Source organism: Bufo bufo, chromosome 4, assembly GCF_905171765.1.
Source record: "Bufo bufo chromosome 4, aBufBuf1.1, whole genome shotgun sequence".
Classification (NCBI taxonomy): domain Eukaryota; kingdom Metazoa; phylum Chordata; class Amphibia; order Anura; family Bufonidae; genus Bufo; species Bufo bufo.
In genome coordinates this window covers 448856365-448883239 of record NC_053392.1, presented here as the reverse complement: position 1 = coordinate 448883239, position 26875 = coordinate 448856365, and the positions used below count along the sequence as shown (strand labels likewise).

The window sequence follows — 26875 nt, the reverse complement described above, 5'->3', positions numbered from 1 at the left end:
TACCAATGTGTTTTTAAATGGGTATGCATGTATTAATATAGTAATAGGGGGTCATTTATTAAGACTGCCGTTTTAGACGCCAGTCCCAATAACCCCTGTGCTGGCGGTGGATCTACCGAAGTTATGTAGAGGCGCCGGCCTCTATATAACGTTGGCGCATACATTGCCGGTGTAAATGTAAGACAGCTTCCGTGTCTGGCTTAAATTTAGACCTTTTTCTATGCCTAAAACAGTCGTTGAAAATGATAAATGAGATGGGCTTGCTGGCCTGTCCCCTTCCCCACCCGCACCACACCCTGTTTTTAGACCTGGTGGGCAAATAAACAAATGCAAAAAAATACTAATTCAAAATACAAATACAAAAATACAATACAAAGACCATCTGCGACAGATTTACGCCAGAAAACTGGCAGATATCTGATAGTAAATGACCCCCATAGTTTGTAAAGCTGATACCTTATATCCAGTTCAACAACTTATCCTGCAAAGTTGTAGCAACAAGTCCTCCCCTAGCTGGTGGATAACTACCTATTGGCGTGAGACTGCTGGTACTGATGACGTGAACGCCCACTGCCACTCAAATGTACCCGTGGGACTGCTGGAGAGATGGCACAGTACAGTGTTCTCGTGATCTTATTGGTATTGACTATTCAGGCGATGGGGGATAACGTGAAAGATTCGAAGCTGATCTGGGGGAAATATGATGCTGCTAAAACCTCCCAAAATGGGCTGTTTTTTTGCTGTGGGATTGTAGCGTTTTATCTGCAACCTATCCAGATTTCTGAAATTTTATCTGTTTCCCTGCTACTATAAATGCTGCAGATTTTTGGTTCACAATTTCTTTGCGGAGAATCTGTTATTTGCACCACTTTGTGACTGTACTCTAAGGCTACTTTCACACTGGCGTTTTGGCTTTCCGTTTGTCAGATCCATTCAGAGATCTCACAAGCGGTCCAAAAACGGATCAGTTTGCATTCTAATGCATTCTGAATGGAAAAGGATCCGCTCAGAATGCATCATTTTGCCTCCGATCAGTCTCCATTCCGCTTCGGAGACGGACACCAAAACGCTGCTTGAAGCGTTCTCCTGTCTGCCTGACGAAACTGAGCCAAACTGATCCGTCCTGGCACACAATGTAAGTCAATGGGGACGGATCCGTTTTCTCTGACACAATCTGGCACAATAGAAAACGGATCTGTCTCCTATTGACTTTCAATGAAGTTCATGACGGATCCGTCTTGGCTATGTTACAGATAATACAAACGGATCCGTTCATGATGGATGCATGCGGTTGTATTATTGTAACGGATCCGTTTTTTGCAGATCTATGACGGATCCGTCCAAAACGCGAGTGTGAAAGTAGCCTAAGCCACAAGTGGATCAACTTCATTTTTTTCCTCGCTAAATATCCTATTTATTGCATGTATTCTTCTCTTGTTTGACCCTTACTGCATTGTGCACTTAAAAAAAACAATATTTTTCTGAAAGAGAAGCGGCGAGTACCATGCTTTGAAGCACAGTGCTGGTCTGCAGGGGTAAAGTGACACATATTCAGTAATTTGTTCTTCAAGTTTTACATAACAAGCTTTCCAGATGGGAATCCTCCTACATCCATAGCTGCTAATAAGCCTTTCTGATATTCATGCCTGTCATAGTCATGTTACGTCTTCTAATCGTCTGGTGGTTGTGTTGCTAAGGAACAGATGCCTTCATGTTTGAAAAAATGTTATTTAGCTTTTTGACTAACTAGAGTACCAGAACAAAGTACCAGAACTGTTAAAGCCTCATGCAGACAGAGGTCCGTGAGATACTGGACTGGCATTGCAGGAGGGCACGGACGTCTGCATGAGGCTTAATTCTCTACTTTTTTTTAAAATATTTTGAGTGCAGGCCTTTTATTACTCCATAGCATATCTTTTCTACTAGAACATGCAATTCAGAATACATATTTATCATTCACTTTTTTTTTAATTAGTTTTTGTAGTGTTGACTTATTCCTGTACCGTCGTACCATCTTACTACCTGTCCCCATTGAGGCTCACACTTGAAATTCTGAATGAACTTATCAGAATGCTTGTGGATTGTGGGAGGAAGCTGGAACATTTGGAGGAAGCTGGAACACAGGGAGAACATACAAACTCCACACAGATTTTACCCTTTTTCAGATTTAAAACCGGGACCTCAGGGATGCAATGCAACCATACTAAGCAGCACGAAAGTGTGTCGCCCACATTCACGTGTAAATAACGCCAATATATCACATGTATGTGGGAGGAGCAGGCGTGTGAGGGACTGAGTGATGTTGCGCTGCCGGCCGGCCTGCTACGGTACTTTGATAGTGAGTACTACTGCAGAGGATTGCGCTACTTTAACAAAGCTAACCCACAGGTTAAGGATTACATGACTGCGGGCTCATCCTTCACTAGGGTGCGGGCTGATGACTGGGACAGAGCGGACTACACTCTGGGGTCACACGCTGCACAGTGTCCGGGCTGCTCATGCTGGTGTGCCTGTTTCCTCCATGCAGACAGCTGAGCGCCGCCTGCGTCACTGAGCTTTTCTGTACAGTCGCGTCTCTTTACATATGAAGACTGCTGTTTGCACGGGGACACTGTTATGGGGGATCTGTGGATGACACATATATAGCAAAAGATGCTATATATGCATCATCCACAGATGCCCCCCCTAACAGTGAGTCATCCACAGATGGGCCCCCCCCTAACAGTGGGTCATCCACAGATGGGGCCCCCCCCCCCTAACAGTGGGTCATCCACAGATGGGGCCCCCCCCCCTAACAGTGGGTCATCCACAGATGGCCCCCCCCTAACAGTGGGTCATCCACAGATGGCCTCCCCCCTAACAGTGGGTCATCCACAGATGGCCTCCCCCCTAACAGTGGGTCATCCACAGATGGCCTCCCCCCTAACAGTGGGTCATCCACAGATGGCCTCCCCCCTAACAGTGGGTCATCCACAGATGGCCTCCCCCCTAACAGTGGGTCATCCACAGATGGCCTCCCCCCTAACAGTGGGTCATCCACAGATGGCCTCCCCCCTAACAGTGGGTCATCCACAGATGGCCTCCCCCCTAACAGTGGGTCATCCACAGATGGCCTCCCCCCTAACAGTGGGTCATCCACAGATGGCCTCCCCCCTAACAGTGGGTCATCCACAGATGGCCTCCCCCCTAACAGTGGGTCATCCACAGATGGCCTCCCCCCTAACAGTGGGTCATCCACAGATGGCCTCCCCCCTAACAGTGGGTCATCCACAGATGGCCTCCCCCCTAACAGTGGGTCATCCACAGATGGCCTCCCCCCTAACAGTGGGTCATCCACAGATGGCCTCCCCCCTAACAGTGGGTCATCCACAGATGGCCTCCCCCCTAACAGTGGGTCATCCACAGATGGCCTCCCCCCTAACAGTGGGTCATCCACAGATGGCCTCCCCCCTAACAGTGGGTCATCCACAGATGGCCTCCCCCCTAACAGTGGGTCATCCACAGATGGCCTCCCCCCTAACAGTGGGTCATCCACAGATGGCCTCCCCCCTAACAGTGGGTCATCCACAGATGGCCTCCCCCCTAACAGTGGGTCATCCACAGATGGCCTCCCCCCTAACAGTGGGTCATCCACAGATGGCCTCCCCCCTAACAGTGGGTCATCCACAGATGGCCTCCCCCCTAACAGTGGGTCATCCACAGATGGCCTCCCCCCTAACAGTGGGTCATCCACAGATGGCCTCCCCCCTAACAGTGGGTCATCCACAGATGGCCTCCCCCCTAACAGTGGGTCATCCACAGATGGCCTCCCCCCTAACAGTGGGTCATCCACAGATGGCCTCCCCCCTAACAGTGGGTCATCCACAGATGGCCTCCCCCCTAACAGTGGGTCATCCACAGATGGCCTCCCCCCTAACAGTGGGTCATCCACAGATGGCCTCCCCCCTAACAGTGGGTCATCCACAGATGGCCTCCCCCCTAACAGTGGGTCATCCACAGATGGCCTCCCCCCTAACAGTGGGTCATCCACAGATGGCCTCCCCCCTAACAGTGGGTCATCCACAGATGGCCTCCCCCCTAACAGTGGGTCATCCACAGATGGCCTCCCCCCTAACAGTGGGTCATCCACAGATGGCCTCCCCCCTAACAGTGGGTCATCCACAGATGGCCCCCCCCCCCTAACAGTGCGTCATCCACAGATGCCCCCCCCCCTAACAGTGCGTCATCCACAGACCACCATTAGTTCAAAACCCACCAAAAGCACACCTTTTGGCTCAATTTTTTTTTCTTATTTTCCTCCTCAAAAACCTAGGTGCATCTTCTAAATTGGAAAATATGTTAATAAGTAAGTAATGAACCAGCTAACTTAGTGAAAGATGGATGTGTGTCAAGGGTGGTAATGGTTTCTGAAAATTAATATGTAATATCAATTAGTATCTAATAACTTGGATATAACAAACTCAAATTACTGACTTTTAAGGGAACCTTACTAGTACGGTTCTCATAGATGCCTGTTCAGAATTCACAGAGTAACATGATGGTGTATTAACTGTGGGCTTTGATGCAGTTTTGCTGTGGGTTTCACACTATGTGTTGAAATCCAGGGTCCTCCAGCCACAGCTCTCCCCGCTCTGTTCTCATTGTAGGTGCAGGTCCCAGAGGTGGGACCCACACCTATCAGACAGTGGCGGCATATCCTAGAGATATGCCCCCATTGTCTGAGATGGTAAAACCCCTTTAATGGGGCCAGCAGACATTCCATTTGTATGTGGCAGCGCCGTGTCTGGAGGAATCTGGCAGCTGTTTGCTGCCTGCACAGCCTGCCAGAATTCAGAACAGAGATGTGAAAGTAGCCTAAGGCTAGGTCTACACGACGACATTTGTCGCGTGACATTTTGTCGCACCAATGTTGCGCAACAAATTTTGTAATGGTAGTCTATGGAGTCGCACTGCGACACGACAGTCACAGAAAACCCATTCAAGATGGATTTTTCTGCGACTGTCACGTCACATGTCGCAGTGCGACACCATAAACTACCATTATAAAAATTGTCGCGCGACATGTTGCAGTGTAGTTGTGCCTTAAGTGTCGCGCGACATGTTGTCATGTAGACCTAGCCCAAGACCAGCAGCTTGTGCAGATAACATGATTGGAGAGGGCAAGGGCAGTAAAAGAAAATTGCAGGGGAAGAGACGCCCTTGTGGAGCTGTATGTGGACCTCCTCAACGTATAAAGCCTATCTGCAACTGGTTAAAATAAATCCACTGTGCTAATTTGCTTCTTCCATTACGCCCCATGAGAGCACCTTCAAGAGACCTTTCCCCATCCGGACAGGAAACGGGAACCTTCAAGATCAAATCTATTTGCTTCCAAACTATTTTTTTCAGTATAAAAATAAAAGGAAAACTATATACAGTCATGTGAAAAAATTAGGACACCCTTTGAAAGCATGTGGTTTTTTGTAACATTTTTAATAAATGGTTATTTCATCTCCGTTTCAACAATACAGAGAGATTAAAGTAATCCGACTAAACAAAGAAAACTGAAGAAAAGTCTTTTCAAGATCTTCTGTAAATGTCATTCTACAAAAATGCCTATTCTAACTGAGGAAAAAGATAGGACACCCTTGCCCCTAATAGCGAGTGTTACCTCCTTTGGCTGAAATAACTGCAGTGAGACGGTTCTTGTAGCCATCTACCAGTCTTCGACATCGGTCTGAGGAAATTTTACCCCACTCCTCAATGCAGAACTTTTTCAGCTGTGAGATGTTTGAGGGGTTTCTTGCACGTACAGCCCTTTTCAAGTCACCCCACAGCATCTCAATGGGATTCAAATCTGGACTTTGACTTGGCCATTCCAGGACTCTCCATTTCTTCTTTTTCAGCCAATCTTTGGTTGATTTACTAGTATGTTTTGGGTCATTGTCATGTTGCATGGTCCAGTTCCGCTTCAGCTTTAATTTTCTAACTGATGGTCTCACATGTTCTTCAAGCACCTTCTGATACACAGTAGAATTCATCGTGGATTCTATGATGGTGAGCTGACCAGGTCCTGCTGCAGCAAAGCAGCCCCAAACCATGACACTTCCACCTCCATGCTTCACAGTTGGTATGAGGTTCTTTTCTTGCAATGCTGTGTTTGGTTTACGCCAAACATGTCCTCTGCTGTTGTGTCCAAATAATTCAATTTTGGACTCATCTGTCCAAAGAACATTATTCCAGAAGTCCTGGTCTTTGTCAACTTTATCGCTGGCAAATGTCAGTCTGGCCTCGATGTTTCTCTTGGAAAGCAAAGGTTTCCTCCTTGCACACCTCCCATGCAAGTTAAACTTGTACAGTCTCTTTCTGATTGTAGAGGCATGTACTTCTACATCAACAGTAGCCAGAGCCTGCTGTAGTTCTCGAGATGACACTTTAGGGTTTTTGGATACCTCTTTTAGCATCTTGCGGTCTGCTCTTGGGGTGAACTTGCTGGGGCGACCAGTCCTGGGCATGTTGGCAGTTGTTTTGAAAGCCCTCCACTTGTAGACTATCTTCCGGACAGTGGAATGGCTGATTTCAAAATCTTTTGAGATCTTTTTAAATCCCTTCCCAGACTCATAGGCTGCTACAATCTTTTTTTCTGAAGTCCTCTGACAGCTCTTTTGCTCTCACCATGGTGCTCACTCTCACTTCAACAGTCAGGAGCACACCAAACTAAATGTCTGAGGTTTAAATAGGGCAAGCCTCATTCAACATGCAGAGTAACGATCTACTAATTATGTGCACCTGGTGTGATATACCTGTGTGAGATCTGAGCCAATTTAAGAGGGAATACATGTGAGGGTGTCCTATCTTTTTCCTCAGTTAGAATAGGCATTTTTGTAGAATGACATTTACAGAAGATCTTGAAAAGACTTTTCTTCAGTTTTCTTTGTTTAGTTGGATTACTTTAATCTCTCTGTATTGTTGAAACGGAGATGAAATAACCATTTATTAAAAATGTTACAAAAAACCACATGCTTTCAAAGGGTGTCCTAATTTTTTCACATGACTGTATGTGGTATCGCTGCAATTGTACTGACATTGTACCCCATTTGGAATTTTTTCCAGCTTCCCACTACATCGTATGGTGACTAGGGTTGTTTCGGGTATCTAACTTTCGATACCCAATCGATACTTTTAGCTCGGTATCGAATCGATACAATACCGGTGTGGCGGAACCCGCCTCGCCACTGGGCATTGGAGAGGCCTGGCTACCCGCCTCCTACCTACTGACTATGGCCCCTGGTGAATTTGTACATTGAATGCAATTTGGGCATGTGGTATTTTGTATTGCTGTGTGTTGTGGACTGTATATATCTTGCCCTGGCTGTAAAGTTTGCTATGTTACAGGCATTGTTGTTCTGTGCCTCTTCTCCTCCCCCTTTTTCCTGACCCATTGTTCCCCCGGCAGGGTGTTATCGCAGGGACACCAGTTTAAACCAGCTGCTCTGTCCCTCCTCAATCTCCCATCAGCCCTTGCTATTGTCTGGCCCCACCCTTCCTTGTACCATAGTCCTAGGTACCCTATTGTATGTAAATGAGGCTGTTGGGTTTAAAGTAGTGTGCTATGTCTAAATAAAGTGAGTTCCTGTTTTAACCCTCAAGGTGAAGTGTCGTCTCATTCTTGGGGGAGGATTTATTGCATGCTGTCCCAGTTTGACTGCTAGGAGTGAAAACCTATTCGTATGGTTTCCTATTCCACTGCCTACAGCATTCATATGCTTGAAGAGGATTTATATGCTTCTTCGGTTCTGTTATTGTGGTGTCTGCCAGAGTGCTTGGAACCCTCAGGAAACACTAGGAGCACCGTCAACAGAGGTACTCAGTCGGGGTGCCAGGTGATCCGTTACAACTGGGATTTGTCTTTTATAGATACTAGGCTATGCAGACCGCAAAACGCAGAACAGTCGTGTGCATGAGGCCTTACTGTGAATAGGAAGAAGGCGGACAGTCAGTGGTGTAATGGTAGGGCCTGCATCTTGTGACTACATCGTACTCCTGCCTCACAGCTCTGACATTGTGTCTATAACATGTACGAAATAAAAAACCTATTCTACCGTAGGTGTCGCTGCTGAAGGCTGTGGGGGAGATTTATCCAAACTGGTGCAAAGGAAAACAGACTTAGTTGCCCATAGCAACCAATCAGATCCTTTCATTTTCCAAAGTGAATCTGAAAAATGAAATGTGGAATCTGACTGGTTTCTATGGGCAACTAAGGCCCCTTTCACACGAGCGAGAATTCCGCGTGGGTGCAATGCGAACCCATTTTTGTTAAATGGGTCTGTGTACATGAGCGGTGGTTTTCACGCATCACTTTTGCACTGCGTAAGAATCGCAGCATGTTCTATATGCTGTGATTTTTCACGCAAAGCTGGCCCCATAGAAGTGAATGGGGCTGCGTGAAAATAGCTGGATGCAAAATCGCGCAGTTTTCACTGAACGCATCCGGAAATAATCCACGCTCGTCTGCAAGGGGCCTAAGACTTTTTTATTTTTTTTGCACCAGCTTTGATAAATCTTCCTTAGTATGTCTGTCGCTAACATAAATGGGCTTACAGATTCTCTCTAAGGATCCTTACACACATGAATTTGGCTTTGGTGTTTTTTTTTTTTACTCAAATGGTCAGTTTTGACAGTAACAAGGTCTGTCATTGTTTAGGCAGCTTTCTGACATAAATGGCAGGTTTCAGCCGGACAAAACCAGTTTTTTATTTTATTTGTACCGATCTGCTTGACGTAGATGTGAACGAGGCCTTAAAGGGGTTCTGCACTTTGTTTAAACTGATGATCTATCCTTTGGATAGGTCATCAGCATGTGATCGGCGGGGGTCCGACACCCAGGACCCCCGCCGATCAGCTGTTTGAGAAGGCAGCGGCGCTCCAGCAGTGCTGCGGCCTTCTCGCCGTTTACCGCCGGCCCAGTGACGTCACGACTAGTATCAACTTGCCTGGGCGGGGCTAATAGATCATCAGTTTAAACAAAGTGCAGAACCCCTTTAATGGCATTTTTCTAGTATAGAGAATGTGTTGGCAAAACACCAGTACACACAAATAGGCCACAGCGCACCCTTCATGAGCAATATACTGAAAATCCGATGGCGTAGTTAAGTCAAGCGTGACTGCTCCCAGTCTAAATAATCCACAAAGTATAATTTGTAAGCCCACTGCCTGTCTAGAAGATAAGATACCGTTTAATTTAGTAAGAATCCACCCGGCTTCCCTCTGCTTACATACACTGCTCAAAAAAATAAAGGGAACACTTAAACAACACAATGTAACTCCAAGTCAATCACACTTCTGTGAAATCAAACTGTCCACTTAGGAAGCAACACTGAGTGACAATCAATTTCACATGCTGTTGTGCAAATGGGATAGACAACAGATGGAAATTATAGGCAATTAGCAAGACACCCCCAATAAAGGAGTGGTTCTGCAGGTGGTGATCACAGACCACCTCTCAGTTGCTATGCTTCCTGGCTGATGTTTTGGTCACTTTTGAATGCTGGCGGTGCTTTCACTCTAGTGGTAGCATGAGACGGAGTCTACAACCCACGCAAGTGGCTCAGGTAGTGCAGCTTATCCAGGATGGCACATCAATGCGAGCTGTGGCAAGAAGGTTTGCTGTGTCTGTCAGCGTAGTGTCCATAGCATGGAGGCGCTACCAGGAGACAGGCCAGTACATCAGGAGATGTGGAGGAGGCCAACAACCCAGCAGCAGGCCCGCTACCTCCGCCTTTGTGCAAGGAGGAACAGGAGGAGCACTGCCAGAGCCCTGCAAAATGACCTCCAGCAGGCCACAAATGTGCATGTGTCTGCTCAAACGGTCAGAAACAGACTCCATGAGGGTGATATGAGGGCCCGACGCTCACAGGTGGGGGTTGTGCTTACAGCCCAACACCGTGCAGGACGTTTGGCATTTGCCAGAGAACACCAAGATTGGCAAATTCGCCACTGGCGCCCTGTGCTCTTCACAGATGAAAGCAGGTTCACACTGAGCACATGTTTTTTTTTTTTTGTTTTTTTTTTTGGGGGGGGGGGGTACTGTGAGTACCACTGAGTTATTTTTTTGAGGGGTACTGTGCCCACCACTGATTTATTTTTTAGGGGGTATTTGTTGTTTATTATTTATTTTAAAGCTATTTATTTGGTTTACAAATATTTTTTATTTATGCTAAAGTTCTGTGGTTATGAATGAATACTTGTGTATTTGAATGAACATTTGGTGTATTGGTGTCTGTGCGTGTTTTTGGTGGGTCATCATAACAGTAGCAAAATTAGTTATGACGTAGCAAGGAAAAAAATGTAATGGTTGGGGGTCACCACAACATGAGGAACTGTATTAAGGGGTCACGGCTTTAGAAAGGTTGAGAACCACTGTTCTAGAGGCTATGGTGGGTGGGCTCTCACTCCTGGAGTAATTTGCAAAACTGATACTTCCATGTGTAAAGTTGAGCCTGGTGCATGTTACTGTGATTCATTACCTGCTATTAAGATACTTATGACCAGATATCAAGGGCACAGGTTAAATGAACATAGGTGACAGCACCATTATAATCTCTTAGTTGAATCCAAGGATCAGATTAATTGTCAGTTAAAAAATAATAAAAATTTTTTATTTTTTTTGCAATAGTCCTTTATCTTCAATAAAGGGGTTCTCCGGACCTGTACCAAAAAAAATCTTTCGGCTAATCTGTGGACAGAAGGTATTTACCCTTTCCCCCGATTCCACAGTCCCGGCTGGGATCACGTGACCACATGACTATCAAGTGCTCCCAGCTGGGAATGTGGAATCAGCGAAGCGATGGAAGGGTCTTCTGTCCACAAGTTAGGCTAGTTTTCTTCTGACCATTTCTCAACATATTTGCCGGGTCGCAGTCGAATCTCTGCTGGTCCCCATTGTAGTTTAAGCTTCTGGCAATTCCAGAATGCAGAGAGATCTAGCGGGCTGTTCCCTGCCGGATACTATGGGCTATTCTGACCCTAGCCTTAGCTGAAACTGATTTTTTTAGGTACAGGCCTGGAGAACCCCTTTAACACTTTATCTCTTTACAGGAGCAAATTTACCAAACACTGTGATATATAGAAGGACTTAAGTACTATCAGAGGCTATATGGCATTGTATTACTCAGGAGCTTGGTACATATGTTTTCATGATCTATAAGAAGATTATCAGTCGAGAAGAATTAAAACTGCTTACTGGAGCTTCTCCCCACCTCCCTTTCTGGCCTAAAAGTGCAACGTGTATCCTGTGTTCGCTGAGTTAATCTGGTGTAAGAATTCTTGCATTATATTCTGTGCATTTGTTTTTCTGCCATTGAATTAATATTACATGGGTAGATGGAGGTAAATTGAGCAGCTGTAAGACGTCAAATGAATGGTGTATTATGGAATAAGAGTTAAACCATTGTAAATGTTAAAGGGATGATAGGGATGACATGGCTGATTTCCTGCGTTCGCGAAGGATTTATTGATAATGCTTTGTATGAACAGGCATTATACCTAATATTTCATTTACGCAAACTGTAACATATTAATTTTTCCATATTTACTTTCGTCTTAACATTTTAGGGTTTTTAAAGAGCAGCATGGAGACAATAGGCCAGTGATGGTGAACCTTTTACAGACCGAGTGCCCAAACTGCAATCTAAAATCCAATTATTTATCGCAAAGTGCCAACACAGCAATTTAACCTGAATACTACAGTATAGTATATCTTCCATGTACTTTATTATTTCGCTATAATAGCCTGTCTGTATTCAGTGCGCTGCCTGTGCTGTTCATAGCGTGCCCTGTGCTGATGAATGGCAGAAAAAGTCTAAGATATATTGGTACATCATAGACTTTTTCCAGGGTGCGGGTGCCCACCGAGAGGTGCCCACTCGTGCAATAGGTTCGCCACCACTGCAATAGGGCATTATATGTAGTCTGTACAGCCTCTGTGCACTGTAGGGCTGAAACGATTACTCGACTGAAATGAGTAATTCGACACCAAAAAATCCTCAATGCAAATTTTTTGCATCGAGGATTCGTTTGTCATGTGACCACGGAGCGGGAGTGAAGCGCTTGCTATTACTCACCGCTCCGTGTTCACCCGCTGACCCGCAACACACTGTACTGGATCCTGAAACGTTTACGTGCACTATGACCCGACGCTGTGTGCAGAGCGGCTGGCAGCGGAGGAGGCGGGGCGCGAGTGGCAGTACAGATCAGAGCTACTGGTTATCGGCGGAAGGCTGGTAAGTGGCTGCATGTGTCGAGGGGCACTGGGTGATTAGTGCTCGCCATGTATCCCGGCACGGAGAACCCCTATGATAACACGTTTACCGCCCAGTGGTGGCATGTGTAGTGGTCAAGGGAGGAAGAGACCGCAGGGCAGGGTTCAAATACAGTACAGCAGACGAGGAGGCTGAAGCAGATACCGGCTTTATTAAATAACAAAATATAACGGCCGGGAAATCAGATTAACAGTATTGTGCCGATGCACCAGGGGTGCAATCGACAAATGATAGAAACAATGTTAACAAGTTTACACAAATTTACACGAAGGGTAACTGATCCGTGATACAGTTGCAAGAAAAAGTATGTGAACCCTTTGGAATGATATGGATTTCTGCACAAATTGGTCATAAAATGTGATCTGATCTTTATCTAAGTCACAACAATAGACAATCACAGTCTGCTTAAACTAATAACACGCAAATAATTAAATGTTACCATGTTTTTATTGAACACACCATGTAAACATTCACAGTGCAGGTGGAAAAAGTATGTGAACCCCTAGACTAATGACATCTCCAAGGGCTAATTGGAGTGAGGTGTCAGCCAACTGGAGTTCAATCAATGAGATGAGATTGGAAGTGTTGGTTACAGCTTCCCTGCCCTATAAAAAACACACACCAGTTCCGGGTTTGCTTTTTACAAGAAGCATTGCCTGATGTGAATGATGCCTCACACAAAAGAGCTCTCAGAAGACCTAAGATTAAGAATTGTTGACTTGCATAAAGCTGGAAAGGGTTATAAAAGTATCTCCAAAAGCCTTGCTGTTCATCAGTCCACGGTAAGACAAATTGTCTATAAATGGAGACAGTTCAGCTCTGCTGCTACTCTCCCTAGGAGTGGCAGTCCTGTAAAAATGACTGCAAGAGCACAGCGCAGACTGCTCAATGAGGTGAAGAAGAATCCTGGAGTGTCAGCTAAAGACTTACAAAAGTCTCTGGCATATGCTAACATCCCCGTTAGCAAATCTACGATACGTAAAACACTAAACAAGAATGGATTTCATGGAAGGATACCAAAGAGGAAGCCACTGCTGTCCAAAAAAAACATTGCTGCTCGTTTAAAGTTTGCACAAGAGCACTTGGATGTTCCACACCAGTACGGGCAAAATATTCTGTGGACAGATGAAACCAAAGTTGAATTGTTTGGAAGAAACACAATACACTATGTGTGGAGAAAAAGAGGCACAGCACACCAACAGCAAAACCTCACCCCAACTGTGAAGTATGGTGGTGGGGGCATCATGGTTTGGGGCTGCTTTGCGGTGTCAGGGCCTGGACGGATTGCTATCATCGAAGGAAAAATGAATTCCCAAGTTTATCAAGACATTTTGCAGGAGAACTTAAGGCCATCTGTCCACCAGCTGAAGCTCAACAGAAGATGGGTGTTGCAACAGGACAACAACCCAAAGCATAGAAGTAAATCAACAACAGAATGGCTTAAACAGAAGAAAATACGCCTTCTGGAGTGGCCCAGTCAGAGTCCGCACCTCAACCCGATTGAGATGCTGTGGCATGACCTCAAGAAAACGATTCACACCAGACATCCCAAGAATATTGCTGAACTGAAACAGTTCTGTAAAGAGGATTGGTCAAGAATTACTCCTGACCGTTGTGCACGTCTGATCTGCAACTACAGGAAACGTTTGGTTGAAGTTATTGCTGCCAAAGGAGGTTCAACCAGTTATTAAATCCAAGGGTTCACATACTTTTTCCACCTGCACTGTGAATGTTTACATGGTGTGTTCAATAAAAACATGGTAACATTTAATTCTTTGTGTGTTATTAGTTTAAGCAGACTGTGATTGTCTATTGTTGTGACTTAGATAAAGATCAGATCACATTTTATGACCAATTTGTGCAGAAATCCATATCATTCCAAAGGGTTCACATACTTTTTCTTGCAACTGTATACTAAATGCGCTCCAACCAGCAAACACATAAAAATACAGGCTACTCTCCTCTACTACTTTCCTGTCTGACCCCTGCTAACCAGGGCACGTTTCTACAACACTCTGACTAAATAATCCTGCTCTATGCCCTAATGCAGATTAGCACCGATGCACACTCACAGTTTTGTAGGTAGCTGGGCAGAGATCAGTCATGTCACATTCTCCCACGAGGTAGCTGCTTGTCTTGGTCTGGTAGGTGGGAGGGCAGGTGTCGTCTGACTCCTGATACAGTCGCTTGCTTGTCCCAGCAAGTTGTCTGTCTGTCTTTCTCTCTCTCTTTCTTTTTCTCTTTCTCTCTCTTTCTTTTTCTCTTTTTTTCTTTTTCCCTTTTAGTTTTTCATTTATTTTTTATTTTCTCTTTTTCTGTTTTTTTTTCTTTTTCTCTTTTTTTCTTTTTCTCTTTTTCTGTTTTTTTTTTCTTTTTCTCTTTTTTTCTTTTTCTCTTTTTTTCTTTTTCTCTTTTTCTCTTTCTCTTTCTTTTTTCTTTTTCTTTCTCTTTTTCTCCTTTTCTCCTCTCTCTCTCTCTCTCTCTCTCTCTCTCTCTCTCTCTCTCTCTCTCTCTCTTCTCTTTTTCTCTTTTTTTTTTCTTTCTCTCTCTCTCTCTTTTTTTCTCTTTTTTCTCTCTCCTTTTTTTCTCTTTATCTCTCTTTTTTCTCTCCTTTTTTTTTCTCTTTTTCTCTCTTTTTTTCTCTCTTTTTTTTCTCTCTTTTTTTCTCTCTTTTTTTTCTCTCTTTTTTTCTCTCTTTTTTTTCTCTTTTTCTCTCTTTCTCTCTCTCTTTTTTTCTCTTTTTTCTCTTTCTCTCTTTTTTCTCTCTCCTTTTTTTCTCTTTATCTCTCTTTTTTCTCTCCTTTTTTTTCTTTTTTTCTCTTTTTTTTCTCTTTTTCTCTCTTTTTTTCTCTCTTTTTTTTCTCTTTTTCTCTCTTTCTCTCTCTCTTTTTTTTCTTTTTTTTCTTTTTTTCTCTTTCTTTTTCTTTTTTTTTTTTTTTTTTTTTTTTTTTTTTTTCTCTTTTTCTCTCTCTTTTTCTCTCTCTTTTTCTCTCTCTTTTTCTCTCTCTTTTTCTCTCTCTTTTTCTCTCTCTTTTTCTCTCTCTTTTTCTCTCTCTTTTTCTCTCTCTTTTTCTCTCTCTTTTTCTCTCTCTTTTTCTCTCTCTTTTTCTCTCTCTCTGTCCTCTGACACGGTCCCACTATCCTATAGCACGTTAGCCAGGCCCCTTGTCCTGTCACAAGTCTCTCAGTTGGACGATATCGCTCTTCTCAGAATCACTTTTTAGTCTCTGTGGTTCTGTCCAACTGCAGCCAGACTCTCCGCTCACCACCAGCCAGGAAAAACACACACCAGACCAAGCCCAGGAAATTGCAACTCCTCCTACATCCTCTGGAACAAACAATTTAGTTTCTTTCTTACTCAAAGACACAGCGGCCTCTTGTGGCTGAAAAAAGTAATCACAGTCTGTGTATAACATTATAACTAGCAATTTAATGTAACTTGTGCCGTTATGGCCAGAGGATGATGGGGGTAGTAGTGCTCACTGGTCTTGTTCAGGAAGGCTGATGACTGGCAGCATAGGGTGTTAGAGCGCTCCCCGTCGTTAGTGGCGGTTTGGGTTTTGTTTCCTTTTAGTCCTTATAACTGTTATAATATTCTCTGCTTGTTTCCCTCATGGATCTCCTCTGCTGCCTGGTTGCTGCTGTCTCAGGTTGCTGGTGACCTTCCATGTAAACCTACTAAAGCCTGTGGGGGAAGGGAAGTGTCAACAGTCCTGAGCCCATCTGTGATGCGGGATTATCCCTGACATCACACTGTGCACTGTGACATCACTGTGCACACTATCCCCTGCACTGTGACATCACTGTGCACACTATCCCCTGCACTGTGACATCACTGTGCACACTATCCCCTGCACTGTGACATCACTGTGCACACTATCCCCTGCACTGTGACATCACTGTGCACACTATCCCCTGCACTGTGACATCACTGTGCACACTATCCCCTGCACTGTGACATCCCTGTGCACACTATCCCCTGCACTGTGACATCCCTGTGCACACTATCCCCTGCACTGTGACATCCCTGTGCACACTATCCCCTGCACTGTGACATCACTGTGCACACTATCCCCTGCACTGTGACATCACTGTGCACACTATCCCCTGCACTGTGACATCACCGTGCACACTATCCCCTGCACTGTGACATCACCGTGCACACTATCCCCTGCACTGTGACATCACCCTGCACACTATCCCCTGCACTGTGACATCACCGTGCACACTATCCCCTGCACTGTGACATCACCGTGCACACTATCCCCTGCACTGTGACATCACCGTGCACACTATCCCCTGCACTGTGACATCACCGTGCACACTATCCCCTGCACTGTGACATCACCGTGCACACTATCCCCTGCACTGTGACATCACCGTGCACACTATCCCCTGCACTGTGACATCACCCTGCACACTATCCCCTGCACTGTGACATCACCCTGCACACTATCCCCTGCACTGTGACATCACCCTGCACACTATCCCCTGCACTGTGACATCACCCTGCACTGTGACATCACCCTGCACACTATCCCCTGCACTGTGACATCACCCTGCACACTATCCCCTGCTGTGCTGATGGCACTGGGTTTGATAAGTTTTTATAAATGAAAACAGTCAATTAATTTTTTTTCTTATTGGTGTACTCGATTAATCGTATAAAATACTCTATTTCTAAAATAATCCTTTACTGCAGCCCTAGTGTACTGCCATACTGGCTTCACCAGCCCCCTTATTTATGGATATTTACCTTATGTATGGAGATATTTCTTCTAGAACTAATTCTCGCATTCATATAGATAAAAATCTTCTGTATATAATTTGAGCCATGCTGACGTATTAGAGGGCTGAAGGATCTTAAAGGACATCTGTCAGCAGATTTGAAGCTACAGGCATCTGTTTTGGCCCCGTGTTCATATGTGCCTATGAATTATTATGTTTTAATACATGGAAATGAGCTTCTAGGAGCAACGAGGGTATTGCCATTACACCTAGAGGGCCAGGGCCAGGCAGTGAAAAGGTCATGAGGCCTGGCCTTCTAATGGCAGTCCTATTAGGTCGTGTTCAGTCTTGAGACATCCCAAAGTGGTTCCTCAGCACCATCAGATATTGGCTGTGGAATCAGTGGCTCCTGGCTCCACCATTACCAGGCCTGTTTTCTTCATGGTAGTACAAGAAGAAGTCGCCACTGCACCAAGCTCCAGTGATCAACAGTTGGACTAGGACATGTTCAAATAGCTGATTTTTCTTGCTGTAGTCTTGATTTGAATGAAAATGTCTTTGAAGAATTTGTTAATCAATAGAACAATGGGAAAAAACAATGGAAAAATAGAAGCGGGAATGCACTGAGTTTTCACTGAGATTGATATAGAATATATGCAAAAACCAGCTGTCTGTAAATTTCTAAGAAGTCTCCCATTTTTTTCCATCATCTTTTTATTATTAATGATAATCACTGCAGAAACGGGAGTTCAATATCGAACTTACAAGTGAAAAATTAGATAACAGTAAAAGGTGAATAGTAAGTAAGCATGGCTCTTATAGAGTGAATACTGTGTGTCTTGTTGATACAGCATAATTATAAGCTAGCCATGGGTAGAATTTAAAAAATAAAGAAGGAAGAGATGGGGGAGATGGGTAGAAGAGATCATCATACGATAGTAGCACCAGCTTACAACTTGTGAATGTCTTCTTTATTTAAAGGGGTTGTCTCACTTCAGCACATGGCATTTATTATGTAGACAATTAATACAAGTCTCTCACTAATGTATTGTGAGTGTTCATATTGCTTCCTTTGATGGATTGATTCCTTTTTCCCTCACATTATACACTGCTTGTTTCCATGATTCCCACCACCCTGTAACCCAGCAGTGGTGGCTGTACTTGAAAATTATGAAAGCGCCAGCCTATGATGACTTCCACAGTCCTGGCCACCAGAGGGGCCTGCGCCTTTTCCTGTAGTCTGCCAGTGTACTTGGAAAAAATGTAACCAGATTTGGGGTCCTTTTTCTCAGATTATCACTTTTGAAAGTGAACTATTTGAGACTAAAACTACATATGGTTAAAATACATGGTAATTTTTCATTTCATCTCCCAATTGAAATATTATTCTATGAAACACCTGTGCGGTCAAGCCAGTTATCATTGTCCTAGGTGAACTAATTGAAGAGTCTAGTTTCCAAAATTGGGTGTATGGTCATCAGCTGCTCCATTTGCGACGGGTTCCGGTTTTGGCTATTACACCAGGCTAAGGGCTCATGCACACGACCAGTGCAGAATGGAGGCACAAAATCCAAAGGAAGCACTATGGAGTGCTTCTGTGGGGTTTCTGCCCGTGCTTCCGCACTGCCAAAAAGTAGTGCATGCATTACCTTTTTGCGGCAGGCCCTATGGTTGAACATTTTTAATAAAGACCAATTAGTAAAATGTTTATCCAAAAAGCAATGGCGGAATTGCTATGTTTTTCCTTGGTGTCACACCACAAAAATGCTCTGTAGACAGAAAAATAAAGTTATGTCTTTTGAAATGCAGAGACGGAACAAACAAACAACATAAAAAAATCACTGCATCCTGACGTCCAGAATGCAGAAGAAGGTACAGCATACGTGTTGTGATACGTACGTTGTTATGAACTTGCATTACTCTGCAAAAAGGATTTCAACATTGATTATACGCAGTCTTTAATGTGCAGCAATCTTTAAATTATTCATATCTAGATTCCTTCTAGCATATCGTCCTCCATTTGCGGCAAGTACGTCTCCAAAATAGAAATTTTGCAAATCGTCAAAATTCACCCAAGGATCTTTTTTTTAAGGTGATGTCCCAGAATGACAACTTGTTTGATGGAGTGGCAGACATGCATAGAGTTGAATGGAATGGTGGACATGCATGCCTATCGGCACCTCCATTCAAATGGGACATTGCCTAGGACAGAAAGCCGCTCTGACTTTTTTCTCTCTTTCAGGAGGCCTGGAATGAAATTGGTGCAATCAAGAAAAGAGATCCTCACAGCGTCGGTGAAGACGAGAGAGCTCAAAGTTTGGAAACTCTTCCACCAGGTACACCATGTTCAGAACCTTTCTTTTAAAGGAGTTGTCTGGGATTTTGATATCATGTAGATTGGTGATTATGTTCTGTACAGAAAAAAAAACTTTAATTTTTTTAGAGCAAGTTCAGAATGAAAACAGTGATGTGAATGGCTGCTGCCTTTTATCCATATAACCAAATCTTTGCACATTGGAGCCTTTAGTGATGAAAGGGATTGTCTAGGGTTTTTATATTGATGGCGAATAGGTTATCAATATCTGATTACTGGGGGTTCAACTCCTGACACCCCCACGGTCATCTTATTGGAGAGTTGGACCCCCACCGATGAGGTATCAATGACCTATCCTGAGTATAATCAATGGTGGCCTGACTACTGGAACCCCCAGGGATTCCAAGAATAATGTTTCCTGAAGGATGATGAGCATGTCTACCCACTGCTCCATTCACTTCTGTAGAGAAATAAAGGCATGCACACCACTGACTGCCAATTCACACAAGGGGCACAGGGGTTCCTGTTCTTTGGATTGCTGGTGATCCCAACATTCAGATCTCCAGCAATATTATATTTAGGACCAGAAATCATTGGGCACTATAGCAAGAATCAGAATTGGGCCCCTCTAACTCCGCCCACTACCCACCCCCTGGCCCATCCCACCATCTGCCCTGGCTTCTGCCACACCCCCATTGTATTCCTACCCCCATTTTTTTTTTTTTCCAATTTCACCCCATTTGGAATTTTTGGCCTGCTTCCCACTGCATTGTGTGCTATATTAAAGTACAACTTGTCCTGCAAAAAATAAGCCCTCAAATGGATAGGTTATGGCTCGAGGAAGATAGGGAAGAAAAATCAAAATGCAAAAACAAAAAACCTCCGGTATCCTAATGGTTAACCTAATAGTTATCCAACCCCTATTATGCCCCCCAAAATGCTGGACACCACATACAGGTAATACTAATGCCCGGTGGGAAAGAGGTGCAGCCAATAGCAGGCTGCGACGGAAATGAGCCTCCCTAGCGTCACCTGCGATGCTAGGGAGGCTCATTTCCATCGTGACCTGCTATTGGCTGTCCCCCACGTCTCTGGATGTTTTCATCTGCACGATGGGAGGGATGCAGTGGCGGCCGTGCGGGCATTAGGAGGGATGCGGGTGTCGGAGAGCGGGCCAAGTATTACCTGTATGAGGTGCCCGGGCATTTTGGGGGATATTATAGGGGTTGGATAACACCTTTTACTCCTTGCTGCTGATGCTTAGTGTGCATAACCCTGCAAGGTGACTGAGTGGGGATGTGCAGCTGTGCTGGCTGGGCACTCTGTCCTCTATCAGCAAGCAGAATTCATGGGGTTGGGGGGAGCACACTGTCCTGAGTCCTCTATCTATGAGCCTACAGTGTTCCGCCCCCCCCCCCCCTTCCCTTTCCTCCAACCCCACAGTGACTCTGCTTGCTCGCTGCAGCCCTCTCCCCATTAAGAACACCCACATTAGCTTTTTACTCTTCTTACTGTGGGAAGCTCGGCTGTGGCACACATCAGGGGCAGGCAAGTGTTTATTTTGCCTGCGGCAGTGATGCTGGGGGGGAGGGGGTGGACTGGCTGTGTTCAGTGATCGACTGTTCTCCGGTCCGGTGGGTGGCTATTGGCTAATGAGTCAGGCGGGCAGCGCGTGAGCGCGGTATACAACTGCTGCACCCGCTCCCTCAAGGTTCTGTCTACTTGAACCTGCTGTGCTGCTCCTGCTGCCAGCGCACTGCTAAATGCTGATTGGCCAGTGCGCAATACAGCAGTGCCCAAGAGAGAGAGCTAATGGCTATGCTGCGTGCCTGGGAGCCTGGATGGACTGATAAGACAGGGAGGGTCTGGACTCGGGACACCAGCGGAGCGTGCTGCCTTTGCACACAATGGGGAGGGGGTGCCCTGACTGAGCATAGGATAAGCAAGCAGGGCCTGAAACGGAACAGAGGACAAGTGGCCGGGGCCTTCCGTTCTCTCCGGGCCCCCCGCTCCACGGGACCCATAGCAGCTGCGTGGTCTGCCTATATTGGCAGTACGCCACTGTTTATGACCTATCCTATGGATCATAAAACCCATTTAACCCCTTCCTACAAAAGGATGTTCTCATCCCTATCCACATTAGGACTTAAAAGTACTGTATGTCCTGGTGGTGGTTTGCACAGAAGCTCTTAGGGGCTGTTCACATCTCGTTTTTCCTGTATGTCAAGCAGATACTTTTGTAAACAAAAAAAATTGTATAGAAATGTATTACTTGACATACCCATAAACTATAATTGGACTCCGTCTGTCATAGTTTACATTTTTGTACGTTTTTTTTGCAGGATAGAATAACGTAGCAGACCATGCTTTTCTGTCCTGCAAAAAAAAAAAAAAAAGTATAGAAGAATCATATATATATATATATATATATATATATATATATATATATTTTTTTTTACATTGCAGTGCAATGGGGGACAGATGGAAACGTAGGGCGATACGGGGCACATTTTATTAAGAACGGTGATTTAAATACCGATTCTTAATAAAGCCCTAAACTGGTGGTGGATCCACCGAAGTTATAAGGAGGCTCCATAACTTCGTCACATCCAGCACCAGTTCTAAATGTAAGAAAGCTTCTGAGCTGTCTTACATGTAGACCTTTTTCTACGCCTAAAACAAGCATAGAAAATGGTGAATGAGACAGACCTACCAGCTCATCACACTCACAATTTTAGACCAGGCGTGAGCGGGTTGAAGTCACAGATATCGACACAACTAACTGTTGCGTCGATATCTGCTTGAAATACGCCCACTGCTATCTGCGCCTAATTTAGGAGTATTTCAGCATGGTAAATGACCCTCTATGTTTCCATCTGTTAAATGTATTTTTTTTTTTCTTTTTTTTTTTCAGATAATGCCTTCAAATCTTTATTTGAAAAGGGGAAGTTTTCACAAAAATTTATAGGTTTGTTTTTGTTTAAAAAAAAATAAAAATGTAGACGTTTGTTAGTGTTGCAAGGACATGGAACTGAGACAGGCTGTTTTCACACTCGCGTTTTGGTTTCCGTTTGTGAGATCTGTTCAGGGATCTCGCAAGCGGTCCAAAACGGATCAGTTTTGCCCTAATGCATTCTGAATGGATAAGGATCAGAATGCATCAGTTTGCCTCCGTTCAGTCACCATTCTGCTCTGATCTATCCTGACACACAATGTAAGTCAATGGGGACGGATCCGTTTTCACTGACACAATATGGCACAATAGAAAATGGATCCGTCCTCCATTGACTTTCGATGATCAAGACTGATCCATTTTGGCAATGTTACAGATGACGGATCCGCACCAAACGCGATTGTGAAAGTAGCCTAACACGCTTCTACTTATGGCAAGATTGTAATCTCCCCATGTCAATGTTCTTAGATGCTACTGCCACTATTGATTAGGGCATCACTAATATGAATGTATCCCGCCCAACAGATATTGCTGTTTATACCTCTTTCCTCAGGTACCACCATTTATCAAAACTGTCTTATTCTAAAGTTATTAGTCTACCATTGCACCCTGTAGAAAATCTGTTTTGATATTCAGTTGCTGTAGGTTACAGCCTGAAGGAACGTTAAAAACTGAAACAATAAATCTTTATTAAATATCTTAATTAAAACTAATGGGAAGGAAAAAGCCTGTATATCAAACAAATGTCATAACAAACACACTTCCTCAGGGTATAACCCCTAATGATTGTTTGAGAAACCGAGTAGGTAAATTACCATCAGTTGAACTTAGTATAACCTGCACAGCACAGTCGACTGTATGATACTGTGTACCCATTGCCCCCTGTAGCGCTATTGGACAAATAGTTAATCAGACGCTATGCTGTGCCAGTGTGCAACTGTGGAAAGTGTTGCAACTTAGCCTGTAATGGAGACTTAATTACACGCTCCCATTATCTGGTGGTTTCACCCAAGAAGCATGTATCCCCCTGTTTCTATACACGCTCTTACATCTAAGGCTACTTTCACACTTGCGTTCGGAGCGGATCCATCTGGTGTCTGCACAGACGGATCCGCTCCTATAATGCAAACGCTTGCATCCGTTTAGAACGGATCCGTCTACATAACTGTTTTTTTCAGATCTGATTTTTCACTTTGTGAAAACTCAGATCCGACAGTATATTCTAACACAGAGGCGTTCCCATGGTGATGGGGACGCTTCAAGTTAGAATATACTAAAAGAACTGTGTACATGACTGCCCCTTGCTGCCTGGCAGCACCCAATCTCTTACAGGGGGCTGTGATCCGCACAATTAACCCCTTAGGTGCCGCACCTCAGGGGTTAATTGTGCGTATCATAGCCCCCTGTAAGAGATCAGGTGCTGCCAGGCAGGAGGGGGCAGACCCCCCTCCCTCCCTCCCCTGTATTTAACTCATTGGTGGCCAGTGCGGCCCCCCCCCCTCCCTCCCTCCCCTGTATTTAACTCATTGGTGGCCAGTGCGGCACCCCCTCCCTCCCCTGTATTTAATTCATTGGTGGCCAGTGCGGCCTCCCCTCCCCCCCCCCCCCTAATTAAAATGACCGACCCCCCCCCCCCCCCATCAGTGGTGGCAGCGGAGAGTTCCGATCGGAGTCCCAGTTTAATCGCTGGGGCTCTGATAGGTTACCATGGCAGCCAAGACGCTACTGCAGTCCTGGCTGCCATGGTTACTTAGCAATTTTTAGAAGCATTATACTTACCTGCGATGTCTGTGACCGGCCAGGCGCTCCTCCTACTGGTAAGTGAAAGGTCTGTGCGGCGCATTGCTTATAGCCCAGAGCTTTCACTTACCGTTTGCAATTGCACCATATTGTGTCAACGTCAAATGGATACGTCCCCATTGACTTGCATTGTAAGTCTGGACGATCCGTTTGGCTCCGCACGGCCAGGCGGACACCAAAACGCTGCAAGCTGCGTTCGGGTGTCCGCCTGCTGAGCGGAACGGAGGCCAAACGGCGCCAAACTGATGCATTCTGCGTTCGGGGCCGCTCGTGAGAGCCTTCAAACGGAACTCACAAGCGGAACCCCGAACGCAAGTGTGAAAGTAGCCTAACTGGCAATGGCTATTTGCACCCCGTGTGTAACAAAAATCTGCCTGAACTGTGAGTGACTAACTATACCCCCGGTTCACTCTACATGTTTCGCTTATAAAGCTCATCAGGAGTGTTGGGTACCTATACACACAGTCAAACCACATGAACACCTTCTGCCTTGTGTAGTGAGGCGGCGGCATCGGCGCTCGTATGGCCAGGACGCGGCCGCCGATCTGTGTACATTATATGGAAGAGGCCCCTCCCATCTTCCAGATCAAGCCTCTAAACTGGAGTATAGCAGTGCAGGAGGCGCGGCTGAGCCGCAATTCACACCCGCACTCCACTTCAGTTTACCTAGTGAGGCGATACTGTACTCAGATATTATCAGAGATTGAAAAGGCGGTTCTATCCCCTAGGGTACTTTCACACTAGCGTTGTTTGAATCCGGCGGGCAATTCCGTCGTCGGAACTGCCCGCCGGATCCGGAAAAACGTGTGAAAACGGATTACATTTGAATCCTGATCAGGATTCTGATCACAATGAAAAAATGCATTGGAAAAAACGGATCCGCCGTTTATGGACTTTAACTTTTTTTGCACATTTTTCGGGTTTAACATGCAAAAGCCGGATCCGGTTTGACGGAACACACGGCGCCGGATCCGGCATTAATGCAAGTCAATGGGAAAAATGCTGGATCCGGCGTTCAGTCAAAGTGTTCCGGATTTTTGGCCGGAGGTAAAAATACAACATGCTACGGTTTTCTGAAAAGCCTGATCAGTAATAAAAGACTGAACTGGATTCATCCTGAACGGATTGCTCTCCATTCAGAATGCATGGGGGAAAAACTGATCAGTTCTTTTCCCGATTTGAGCCCCTAGGACGGAACTCAGCGCCGGAAAAGAAAAACGCTAGTGTGAAAGTGCCCTTAGGCAGGCTGGCGCATCAGAACCTCCTGGACAGTGAGGCTGCATCGCATACCTGTTGACATAAAGGGAATCAACAAGGTAAAAGAGGAAAGAATATTTAAAAGAAGAAAAACTGCTACAAGAGGACATATTTTTAAATTATAGGGGCAAAGGTTTAAAAGTAATATCAGGAAGTATTACTTTACTGAGAGAGTAGTGGATGCATGGAATAGCCTTCCTGCAGAAGTGGTAGCTGCAAATACAGTGGAGGAGTTTAAGCATGCATGGGATAGGCATAAGGCCATCTTGCATATAAGATAGGGCCGGGGGCTATCCATAGTATTCAGTATATTGGGCAGACTAGATGGGCCAAAAGGTTCTTATCTGCCGACACATTCTATGTTTCTAAATATACATGCAAAGTGATGAAATTGGTAATGTGGAGGGGTAAGAGAGGAGAAAGGACTTATCCACAGGACATCAGACATGTCCTGTGGACAGGGGATAATTGTTATGATAGAAGGATTTGGGGGATACTATTTCTCCTTATGGAGAGTGCCTTAGAGGGAACCTGTCATCACCTTTATGCTGACCTTACTGAGGGCAGTATAAAGTAGTGACAGAAATGCTGATTTCAGCGGTGTGTCACACATAAGCTAAAAGTAAATGGTTGCTGAGAACCAGCATCATAATCATTGCAGCCCAGGACTGGAGAAGAGTCAAATCTCCCTGAGAAGAGTCCTGGTTATCCATAATCTCCTGCTTTACCTGCCCACCTGCTGATGGTTGGCAGTTCTGTCCTAGAGAGAAAGGGAGAAAACTAGGTAGAAGGTGGGCAGGGAGAACAGGAATTTATGAATAACCAGGACTCTTCTCAGGTGGTCGTGACTGTTTTCCAGGCCCAGTCTGCAAGGATTGTGATGTTGGTTCTCTGCAACCACTTTTTAAACCAGAGAAGGAAAATACTACGCTTCAGTCAATGAAGGCCAAAGTTCAAGGCCAACATTCTGTTTCATGGGGACCTCTCACAAAAATAAAGATCGCTTGCAAAAAAGATGTCACACCTAACTTATTTTTTTTATACAAGTTTGTTTTGAAACCTGCCACAAATCTCGAGCCCTAACGCACATGTGCCCTTCATTGACTTCTGTGCTGAAGACCTGGCCACACTTTAAAGAAAGAAAAATAACATCCACCAGGAAATAATCTCCCAGTGTCTAACCAGCATCAATTTCCCCCTCCCTCTTGTTCTCACTCCTCATTTGACCCTATAACCGAAGAAGTCTTCCCCAGGATCCTCTCCTCTTCTCAAACGACTGCTTGCAGTAGTGATCCCATTCCCTCACACCTCCTCCAGTCCCATTCCCAGCTGTCATTAGTCTCCTAACTGCAATATTTAACCCCTTTCTTCTGGCATCTCTATCCTCCACTTTTAAGCATGCTGTTAGAAGCCCAGTACTAAAAAGCACCCCTTGACCCAACCTGTACTGCTAACTACTGACTCATCTCTAAACTCCTGACATTCTTCTTGATCCCGTACAATCTGGCTTGTGCACTCCATAGA

General features: G+C 45.0%; 1 protein-coding gene across 2 annotated transcripts in view; it reads left to right on the top strand.

Annotated features, from left to right (window-relative positions):
* Positions 1-26875, top strand: part of GALNT2 (polypeptide N-acetylgalactosaminyltransferase 2) — a 121835-nt gene that overhangs the window by 23777 nt on the left and 71183 nt on the right. Inside the window, exons 2-3 of one of the 2 annotated variants that reach the window (XM_040429406.1) lie at positions 19270-19363; positions 22256-22309. In XM_040429406.1, the coding sequence (XP_040285340.1) occupies positions 19270-19363; positions 22256-22309 (148 nt within the window). The remainder of the gene's footprint in view (positions 1-19269; positions 19364-22255; positions 22310-26875) is intronic. The other variant, XM_040429407.1, reaches the window with a different exon arrangement.